The sequence below is a fragment of the Gastrolobium bilobum genome, unplaced genomic scaffold (genome assembly GCF_033153095.1).
Source record: "Gastrolobium bilobum isolate Gb01-03AN ecotype WA unplaced genomic scaffold, APGP_CSIRO_Gbil_v1 utg20460, whole genome shotgun sequence".
NCBI lineage: Eukaryota > Viridiplantae > Streptophyta > Magnoliopsida > Fabales > Fabaceae > Gastrolobium > Gastrolobium bilobum.
The window spans coordinates 104,884-116,338 of NW_026896909.1; the positions used below are offsets into that span (position 1 = coordinate 104,884).

General features: G+C 35.1%; 1 protein-coding gene across 1 annotated transcript; it reads right to left on the reverse strand.

Moving 5' to 3' along the window:
* Positions 1-1,061: 1,061 nt before the first annotated feature.
* On the reverse strand, positions 1,062-11,020 carry LOC133302772 (mitochondrial import inner membrane translocase subunit TIM44-2). Its single transcript, XM_061502593.1, has 14 exons — positions 10,728-11,020; positions 10,508-10,617; positions 6,817-6,900; positions 6,602-6,677; positions 6,120-6,164; positions 5,629-6,033; positions 5,480-5,548; positions 5,093-5,157; positions 4,893-4,961; positions 4,723-4,795; positions 3,104-3,208; positions 2,242-2,313; positions 2,078-2,140; positions 1,062-1,408 (listed from the first exon to the last, which is right to left on the reverse strand). The coding sequence occupies exons 1-14, from the start codon at positions 10,800-10,802 to the stop codon at positions 1,277-1,279; spliced, it is 1,443 nt and encodes a 480-aa protein (XP_061358577.1). The 5' UTR covers positions 10,803-11,020; the 3' UTR covers positions 1,062-1,276.
* Between the last annotated feature and the right edge of the window lie 435 nt (positions 11,021-11,455).

Genomic DNA, 11,455 nt, shown 5'->3' on the forward strand with positions numbered 1-11,455 from the left:
GTGGTTCGAGAACGAACCAGGCGGAAGCTAGTGGGCATGTAACATCCCGAGCGCTGACGAGGGCGGGGAGTGATCGCCGGTGCAAAGAGGCACAGACAAGGAGCGGCTCCTGACAGGCTTCCGGCGGGGGGTTACATGAACAGATGAATCGAATCGACACCCGAAAGAGAGGGATTCCAAAGACTGTGCAGGTATGAGGCTGCACATTTTGGGATAGCTTATAAGAATTAATTGGTACTACCTATACTAACAAGATGCATCTGCTTTTCGGTAGCCCAGAACGGAAGAATTCCACAGTTAAACGTGCTTGACTTGGAGCAATTCTGGGATGGGTGACCTCCTGGAAAGTTTTCCCGGGAAGTGTGCGAGTGAGGACAAAGCACACTGAAAAGTCTCGTGTTAGTATGTGGGGATAGTCGTTGATTCTTGAAGCGGTCGGGCGTTACAAGTGATATCAGAGCAGGCCTCTCTTCCAGTACGGTGTGGTTCGAGGACGAACCAGGCGGAAGCTAGTGGGCATGTAACATCCCGAGCGCTGACGAGGGCGGGGAGTGATCGCCGGTGCAAAGAGCCTCGGACAAGGAGCGACTCCTGACAGGCTTCCGACAGGGGGTTACATGAACGGATGAATCGAATCAACATCCGAAAGAGAGGGATTCCAAAGACTGTGCAGGTATGAGGCTGCACAGTTTGGGATAACTTATAAGAATTAATTAGTACTACCTATACTAACAAGATGCATCTGCTTTTCGGTAGCCCGGAACAGAAGAACTTCATAGTTAAGCGTGCTTGACTTGGAGCAATTCTGGAATAGATGACCTCCTGGAAAGTTTTCCTGAGAAGTGTGCGAGTGAGAAAAAAGTACACTGAAAAGTCTCGTGTTAGTATGTGGGAATAGTCGTTGATTCTTGAAGCGGCCGGGCGTTACAATTATTATTATTATTTTATCGAATATGATAATATTCATATGAAAATCTAAATGAAAAATTTAAAAATCATATAATGGCTTGGGAATAGAGTAGAAACGTCGTGATTTACCAATCATGCTAGCTCATCTCACATACATCAATGAACTCAAAAAGGGCACATTATTTTTTCATAATATCATTGGCACAAAAAAATAAAAATAAAGGATGTATCACAGGGATATAAAGGCTCAATTAGGCCAATATCATTGTTATTTTTTTAACAACTAGGCCCCAAGAAATGAAATCCATCTAGTATAGAATATAAGGCTCAATTATACAAATCCCTAAAAAGGCTAGAATGTGAAAAACTAGATGAGGGCTTGTATGCCTTGCTGTTGCATCTCTATTAGTCTCCACATTAGGTAAATACCATCTTCTCCATGATCTTCATGGTCCTTTTGTTGTAAAGCCCAAGCATAGTATACAGTGTGGATTGTATCCTAGTAAAAAAATCATAATTAGTTAAAAATCAGACAAGCAACGGTATATTCACTTCATGAAAATGGATATTACATACATGTACAGATTATGTTGTACATGAACTTGTATTTTGACAACACAAAATTTACTCATGAAATGACCAACACAACCAGCATTATCATGAAAAACCATGAGAAAAAATCAAAGTTAAAGCCCCAAATACAAGAGCAGACAGCACTTAGTCATAATGACGGCCAGAAGGGGGGACGGGGTGTTATTGTTAAGCCCATTTGAATGTAACAAACCAATCTATCTATACATAGTGCAAATATGAAACCAGGCATTTCCTCATTGTATATAGAAATAACAAAAAGTAAAAGTACACACATCATTCATCTTTACTTGATGCATTCCTTCTGTAATTTCTGTTATATAGGAGAAACATGAGCTAATAACAGAACATCAATACCCCAACATATAATGGAATGAACTTGAATTACATCAAGATTATGTTGTACATGAGTCTTTGAAATTTTTACACCAGTAAGAAGCACTTGTCTCAAATGGGACATCAAAAATTATATCAAATTTAACCCATTCTGATTTTGTTCGTGTTTAAGCAAATAAAAGAAAATCGCATTTTCACATTGTAGATATTGAAATATAAACAGTAAAAACACAGCATTCACCTTGCCTCCTTCTGTAATTGAGCCATTCCTATCACGTACACAGTAGATTTGCTGAGTTTGAAACTGAATAATTGAACAAACCATATGGTAAGTTTTCATTTCTACTGCATAAGAATCAATTTCATAAAATAGCAGTGAACTTCTGGAAGTAATAATTTACATACCATTACAATAATCACCGGAGATGATCCCATCATCTTGGTCTCTCTTACTTCCGCCTCAGATACATGCAGGATCTGCATGGAGAGTTAAAAATCAAACTACAGATCCTAATAGGTGCAAGCATCTTAATCAATACTTCACTGTAGAAAAAATTGTGCAGGATTCACAAAAGGATGTTGGAGAGGCTTAACTAAGTTAAATTCTAAAAAATTCAAGTATTTAACATAGAATTGCATCATTAACGAATAAAACTACAATCTGACCTTAAGAAAATCTGCCTATTATATTTCATTTACATGATTACAAATTAATTTAGAAGAAATAAAGGAGAAAATGGTGGCAAAATAACCTCAACTTGTAAAAGTACGAGACAAGAAGACACGCTAGTAAATTGTAGTACAAGATGGACCACGTTTTTTAAGGCTAATCTAAATGGTGCTTGGAGCAGTCCTGCTTCTCCCTTTACTCCCATCTCTGCAGTGTTCTAGAAAATATTTGTGCCATACTCGCACACTCCCATTTTATTTTGCGCTAGAGCTATTAGCTAATCATATTATATCTTCTGCACATGGAAGTCACGTAACCTATGTTATATATCTAGTTCATCAGGATTGAATCTTGGTTTAAACAAAGAAGACATTAAGGTTATTTCATTATATGAATTTTCTCTTCACTTAACCATATCAAATCTACAAAAAAAAGGTCAAGATAAAATGAAAAGCTAACACTTTTTTCTTGCAGAGTAAAGAAAAGCAAACACTTTGAAGTGCTCCATATGTTATACGGTATTATCAACCTCATTCAAAACAAAAATGTAATTGAACAGAAAGCAGCAAGAAAGATTCAAAAAAATTGCAATCCCACCTTGTTATCAAAGAAGATACCATGACCTTTATAAGCACTATGCTCTGCTTTACAACGTTCAATCAGCCCAGAGCTACAGTACTTCTTCAGTGTTTCAACATCTCCCTGTATATACAATTAAAAACTGATTCATATATCATAAATGCACCTGTCAGGACAACGACTAGATTTAGGACAAAACTTGGTGCTAGTGTTTTATCCCTTGCTATCAGGTTTTGCACTTAACAAGTGACACTGGTAACATCTTTTAACAACTCATCATTAGCCAACTCCTTCTGCTTCATTACACAACTTCTCCAGCATCAACTGATTATTGCAACTGCACTCCTCAAATCTATGAATCCAAATCCTCAAACTATCATTTCATGATAATGGATCCCCCACATCTAAACAGCATCCGACCACTTTCTTCTCTCGGGCTATATTTGATATCAATACTTCCCTTCTTTTTACTCAAATCATTCTCACCAAGCATAGCATTAAATCCAAAAGAATTAACATACAATTGTTTTTTCCTTGCAAAATGATTACTAACAAAAAAGTGCACCCATCTAATGATTGATGATTTATGTCACAATTGAGTAAATCAAACATATTAATTACAATATAGAGTAAAGTACCTTTTGGGTCCTCAACAAAAATCACGGGGCCCATTTTAATCTCTTAGAAAAAAAAAAAGTCAACTTGTGGTCCCTTTGAAATTCAAAATAGACTCAGTTAGTCGAAATCATAATCTCTCTGAAATTCAAAGAAGACCCATGTTAGTCCATCAAAAAGACTAACATGGGTCTATTTTGAATTTCAGAAGGACCACGAGTCGACTTTTTTTTTCTAAGGGATTAAATTGGGTCCCGTGATATTTGTTGAGGACCCAAAAGGTACTTTACTCTAAAATATATATATATATATAGAGTAAATACCGTTTTTGGTCCTTAGCAAATTCCACGACGCCCGTTTTAGTCCCTAGCAAATAAAAAGCCCATTGTGGTCCCTAAGAAATTCAAAATGGACCCATTTAGTTGAAATCGTGGTCCTTCACAAATTCAAAAAAGACCCATATTAGTCCCTAAAAGGACTAAAATGGGTCCATTTTAAATTTCTTAGGGACCACTATGGGCCTTTTTATTTGCTAGGGACTAAAGCGGGCATGGTGAAATTTGCTGAGGACCAAAAAGGGTATTTACTCATATATATATATATATATATATATATATATATATATATATATATATATATTGCACACTTATTTATAATCTATGACTTAGATCTCAAACTTCAATACCATATTTGTTGCTACAACCTATGCCCAATAACACAAATTATCATTGTCATCCAGTTGTCCCTCTCTTATTTGGGAGGGTAAAGATTTATCATTTGGTTTGGGACGAAAATATTCATGTCAGTTATGTCAAAATTTGTTTTAAAAGAAAGATAGAATGCAAATTGCTAAGGGATCAACTACCTATGAGAAGTGAAAATGAAACAAGAAAAGGAAATAGGTGAAGCAGTATGCCTAAGTTCTGTCCAAAGATTGATATCTTGTTCAAAAAGGAACGATGATACAAATGCACATAAAAGAGAACACAGTTTTAGCATTCCTGCTCAAGCTTAGCACTAACCTTGATGTAAGCATTAAGCACTGGTTTTATTGCCTCCTGCACTTCCGCCACAAATTCTGGTAACGAGAAATAACTGCGCATGTAATCAAAATAAAAGAAAAAAGATGTTAGCATGTAAAATAATAAAAAATGTTAAGACTACTATAAAAACAAAGGGCATTAGAGCCTACGGATCCCGTTGACGTATTTCTTTGTATGAAATTGCAGCATCTGTCTCTTGAAACATGCTCTCATTGATACTGTAGAAGAAGTGTGGTAAATTAGCACTTAAATTTGCATAATATATTACTACGATTTAGACAATAACCAGACAAATACTACAGTGGTAATTCTAAGTACAAGGAAAGTGAAGAGAATCTCAGGGACATACTCCTGTATTTTGTGAATAATGGGGTTGTCACTGGTCTCGTATCTTTCCCGCAAGTCCTCTACTATCTGTCAATTTCATTAGATATGTAAATACCAAGCCACAAAAAGGTGACTTGGAAGTTAAATGTGGATTGTATTCTCTCTATCCATGATCATGAATAATCATGAAGGAGACTGATGTTTTAGTTCCTTGTCATGTGTACAAATTACCTCCTAAGAGTTTTTGATAAAAACTTCTTACATACTATTAGGAATAAAATTGATTCAAATTTGAACAAAAATATTAAGGGTTTTTTTTTATGAATGCAGGAGAGGCAAGCAGCAGAATAAATAATTATTGAAAAATAACTATTTTAGGAGAATAATGAACCTCTGGAGTAGAACATACCTCCTGACTCTTTGTCTTCACTGGGTCACTATACTTAATGAATCGCTTGGATGCAGGATGGCCTTTCACCTAGATGAAAATGTAGAGAAGATAACTTAATGGAGAGGTTTGTAGACTATCCAATTACAAAGGAACTGCAACTAAGTTACCTTCTCCCTGAACTCATCAAATTTCTTACTCCACCAAGATTGTTTAGAGGGCACAACAACAAGTTCTGTTCTTGTACTTGTTTCACCACTTGATGTGAAAGGAATACGCCTTCTCTTAGTTGGATTACTACTTAACTCCTCTTTTACTATGTCATAACCTTTCTTGGCTACGTTAACTAACTTTGCATCCCTTAATTTTTCAAACGCAGCAGAAACATTTGGAGAGGAAATGGTTGACTTAAATTTGCCAAACAATGAATCTGCAGCATTACTAGACCCAAATTGCTGGTTTTGCTCTTCCTCAGGTGATGTCTTACTTCCTTGCTTTGCATCAGCACCCTGTTTGGTTGAAGAATCAGTTGATCCTGAAGAATCCTGCTTTCCTATCCCAAAAGTTTCTTTCACCTAATTTACACATGAGTAATAGTAATATCGATAAGCCATCAACTTTCAATCACATTTACTGGTGGATATGTAAATCATGAACATACCTCCTCAGTTGCAGCAGAAATCTTCTCTTTTACATTGTAAGATACCTGCAAAAAGTATAATTACTAATCAATTCCAGGCAACATGTCAGCTTAATCAAATAGATAAAGAAGGGGATCCCAAGTTCCCAATTACAAGTTCAATAATAATTGCAATGTGGAAGAATCAAAAGCATTGCATAAACAAACAAGGAAAGAAAAGAACATAAAAGAAATCTAAGGCATACAGCTCTTTACCCAACAAAAAAAAAAAAAAAAAAAAACTTTTTAACCATTAAATTTGCATCTAGATCAGTGTAAGGTCCCGTTAGACTTTTCTACACAATTATACATGCTATCCAATGGCTTTGCACACTAGTTGTGCTTTGTTATATACCCCCAAGATGTTTATCTAGCTTCAGAAGGGAGATTTTTTTTTATTCTATCTGATAACTAATTTCCATTACTAATCCAGAGCAGGACTTGAAGATGACCTTTGATTATACCTTCTTTGCAGCAGCTTCAGCTTCTGTCCACACTTCATCCACCTGTTTGTACAGCTTCTCAGTTTTCTGCTTTGTTCTGCATTCGCCATTTAACCATCTCAGGCCCTCCAATGAAGTGTCGAGCCAGCCTTGACATACAATAGTATGTCTCAGCCTATTAATCAATAACATAAAAGTTTAACGTTACATTACGGTCACTACAATACAAGACTTACTTTTCTTTCAGCTCTTCTTTTACCCCTTTCAGCTCAACTGCTTTTTCCTTCAGCTCCTTGACAGACTGTTGGAATTCTGGGTTTCTACAACCATCAAAGACATGAAATAAATAGAGACAGAAACACCCATACATGGAAGGAAAAAAACCTTGGATAGAATCAACAGAACATCATACACAAGGCCATGACAAGCATAAACAAGTATTCAAAGCTGAAGTTTTGTCATCTCCAAATATGAAAGATTAGGTCTATTCTTTCAATTTGTGGCAGGAAGGCGTTCTATAAACCTATTCTTCATAACTCAATTGAAGGGTGGTGATAACAAGCACTAAGAAGGAAATAAATAGAAGAAATTGATTATGTATGTATCATAAGAAAAAGTGAACAATACCATTTCCTATTATGCATAATCATAATTCAATTTGCTTAAAGTACAGAAAATATCTCAAGAACATAATATATCTCTTGTAGTATTTTATATATATAATTATATATAACCACTCCCCGTTAAATCCTGATTAACGAGGGTAGGGATGAGGGCAATCCTTGTACGTAGCCTTACCAAATACGACATTGAATTCCCAAATGCCTTGCCAATAGATTGTATTACTTGTGTGGCATGAAAAATTAAATTATATATTATATTAAGAAGAAAAGTAAGGCTTTGTATTGTAAATTGCATTATGAGAATTCTCCAAACAAGGAAAAGGAGGCATGCTTTAGGGGAAAAAAGGGGAGGTCTAGCAACCTAGTAAGAAGAGAGAGAGATGTAATCTAGGTTCATAATCATGTTATATCTGAATTAAATAGCTATCATGGGAGCTAGAACTTCATTGGTTGACACCCAAACAATAGTTGTTGCTCCAGGGACTTGATTCGGCACTCTAACATGAAATATTAGATGTAAAATCTGTTGCTCTCCCACATAGTACCCCTGTGGCACTTGGCAGCATAAGAAGTTTTCATCATCCCAAACCATGCCGCACTAATCATTGAGGCTAATAGTACAAGATGGAGAGAGAGAGAGAGAGACCACAATTCACACACTCTAATTCCTGCTAACCTGAGAAACACTAAGAAAGGGAGAAAGCAAGAAACTGGACCAGAAAAGGAATTTTGAAGTCCTGGTCCAGCTTCCATTCACCATTGAGGTAGGAAACCTAGACCATTTCTCAATTTTCCACTCTAAAAGCTTGGCTGTGAACTTTTTTTTCTAAAAAGTTTGATATTTTCCTTAAAAGGTTCTTCATCTTGTGTGTTAATTCATGTTCACATGTTATAAAAATCTGTTAAGATTTTAATATATATATATATATATACATATTTTTTTTTTTGACAGACTCTACTTCTGTCTTCTGTGTACCACAGATTTGTTTCAATTCCTCTACTTATGTTTCATGTTATACTCTTGTCAAATAGCCCAGTGAAATTTCTTGATACTAACGGTCCGGATTTCCTAAGATTTTAATGTTTTCTGTGTTTATATACTAAGGGCCTGTTTGGAGCACCTGATAAAGTAGATAGGATAGGATAACTTATCATATCCTACTTTTATCTCTTGTTTGGTGGGTCAATAGGATATAATTAGCTTATCCTATTGTCTCATTTTATCCTATCCAATACATGATTTCTTATCCTATGGGGGGAGCTGGGTTAGGATTCAACAAGATAGGATACCAATATTGAATACCCAATATATCCCCACGCTACCCAATATATTTATATTTATTGCATTATATTTTGTTTTTTCTTTCTCCTTTCTCCTTCTACATAATCTTATCAGATTGCTAATCAGGTGCTCATCAAACACAGGACATGATATAGGCTTATCAGCCCCATATCATATCCTACCCTTATCAGTCCCATATCATATCCTACCTTTATCCTGTTGAGATATATAAAATCATTAATGTAACCTCACCCAATAGCTTAAGCTTTTGGGTTGAATTGGTTCTTTACATGGTATCAGAGCCTCGTGTCCCGGGTTCGATCCTCGCTGCCCCCCACTTTCTTTCAAGTGGAATTTCTTTCTTCGCACAGGTAGGTGGGCCTGTGCATTGTCCACCCTTCAAGCCCAGTGGGCTCTCGTGTGAGGGGGCGTGTTGAGATATATAAAATCATTAATGTAACCTCACCCAATAGCTTAAGCTTTTGAGTTGAATTGGTTCTTTACATATCCTATCTTGTCCATCAAACGAGCCCTAAATATTGTTCTGGATGTGATATCTGTTCGAGTTTTCTGGTTTTGCTTGGCTGGTGGACCTTGAAGTCCAAAGCATGTCATTTATTGTCTTGGAGCAGTCTATGATGCAGGTGCACAAAGTAAGAATTCAAGCAATATAACTTTATGGTTCTATTTTGTGTACTCCATTAAACATGAAGACAAAATGTCCAGGTTATGTTTTCTTTTAAATCAAGATGCATGGTCCAAAGCATGAGATTTTTATTGGTTCAGTTTCGAATCTGCTTGGTTCTGTTTACTGTCCCCGAATTTTTGGGAAGAACCTGTGAAATACAGTTATTTAAGGTTCAAATTTTCTGAATTATGTTGCTTGAACCCACAAATTATGGTACTCAAATTATAACTTTGTTAGTCCGATAAAAAGCTTAATTCGATGAATGAACAAGGACTTATGATTAGCTCTCCAAAAACTTTGATTTTCTTGCTGGTTTGTTGAGACCCATCAAAAGAGATTCTTGCCTTGTTAGATTCAAGAAAATATCCAAATTAATCTCTTCCTTATTTTTTTGAGAAAATCTAATTCGAATATTTGGTGAATACATGCAAATGCATGTAGAGTAGGGTGATTAAATCCTAGGAATTCAACCCCTAGATACTGACAAGTAATTCCACTGCCGATGTTAGAACCGAGATGATTTTACTGATGTATGTATGAATTGTCGTATTAACTTATGATATGAAGAACTTTACACTCTAATTAGAGCAAGGAATGAGGTATCTTCATAAGTTTATTTATGTGCCCTAAACTTCATACTATCTATTGAGATCTAAGTGTACTCACTAGTGACCATGCCACAGCTCTTAATTGGTTCACTTGATACCTCTTTTAAGTCATATATAAGTGCTGTCCAATGCAGGTGCAGGATATTGTACCTAACTTCCATACCAAATTTAATTTAGTTAAACACTTATATTATTTATGAAATTTTACATACATAATCCTCAACATCAACATCACCAATTCATATCAAGATACTTTTCTTATGTACAAACTACAAACAAAAAAAAAACTTCTCTTCAAAATTACATGGCCTAATGAGATCATTTGATCCATCAACAATGTTCATACAAATTTACTAATCTTACTGTTAGAACACGGCTATATTCTGCAGTAACTAACTTAATGACTTTGCTAGGAGCTCAGAAATAATGTAAAAATTTTAAAATTTTCACTGTAATAAGTCTTATGTCTTTTTTTTTTCAAAATGAAACAAGTCTCATGAAAGTTAAGCTTATATAAACAAATGAAAACTTGTACTGCACCATATATCTACAATTTCTTGAAATTTTAACCTAAAGTACCCCCCATTTCTTAGCTTTCTCGTAGGATCAGGATTAATAACATAGGGTGCCAGAATAATTTATATTTTCTTAAAGAGAGTAAAACATTAAAAATTTGTAAAGGCAATAATAATTAATAAGCAGAGAGAGAGAGAGAGAGAGAAATACCTAACTGCTTCGCCTTTAATCTTCTTAGAGAACTCATTGAAGACACTATATCTAGCAACACTCGTACACCTATTCCCCGAAACCAAAGACAACCTCGTAGTCCTCCAACCCTGTCGTGTCGCAATATATAAACAAAATAAGAGACAAATTTTCAGTTTAAAAAAAAAAAAGAAAAAAAGAAAAAGAAAATAAAAGAGATGAGAAGAGAGAAGAGAGGAACCTGGTGAGATGTTGAGGGAAGAAAAAGAGATCGCTTCGACAGTAAAAAATCACGAATCAGCTTTCTGGCTGCCATTTGGAATTGAATTGAATAAGGTAAGGGTTATTGGCTTTCTGTTTGTTTAATTTTTGTATTTGTAATTAAGTCTTCCAAGTGTTGCTGTGCTTGAGGAACAAGAAAAGAAGATTCTAGAAACAAAATGAGAATGTATGAGATAGTGGCAAATGAAAGGAGTGCCACAAAACAGTTCCTGATATTCTCTTTCTTCTTCAAGTTTCAATCTCAAGCTGCAAATCACCACCTATTGAGCTTACGAAAGGGAATCCACCCTTTTTTTTCCTTTTCACATGCACGAGCTTGTGTTAATTGGCACAGTATCGGGTTTGCATTTTGCGGTTTTGGGTTAGGGTTCCTCAGAACCCGCACTCACCAAGTTCAATCAGCCCAAGCCCAAGTTGTATTTTACTCAACGCTTTGTCCTGTATTTATTATTATATTAATAAATATAATTATAAATAATCAATATATAGTATTATTACTAATACATATTTAATAATAACATTGACATTAAACATTTAAACCTGAAACAATAGTTAATATAATTTAATGTATTTTTTAAAGTGATGTTATAAAATATTTCTTCAAATATTAAATTAAATTTTGTATATTAGATAATTATTATTATTTCTTTCTATTGTTTTCGTTCTACATTTTTTATGTAATATTTA

Coding starts and splice junctions, on each gene's coding strand:
- LOC133302772 (XM_061502593.1), bottom strand. CDS start 10,802: ATGGCAGCCAGAAAGCTGATTCGTGATTTTTTACTGTCGAAGCGATCT. Junction 6,034..6,119: donor TTTCTGCTGCAACTGAGGAG/GTATGTTCATGA, acceptor TGTGTAAATTAG/GTGAAAGAAACTTTTGGGAT. Junction 4,962..5,092: donor ATTATTCACAAAATACAGGA/GTATGTCCCTGA, acceptor CTTCTTCTACAG/TATCAATGAGAGCATGTTTC.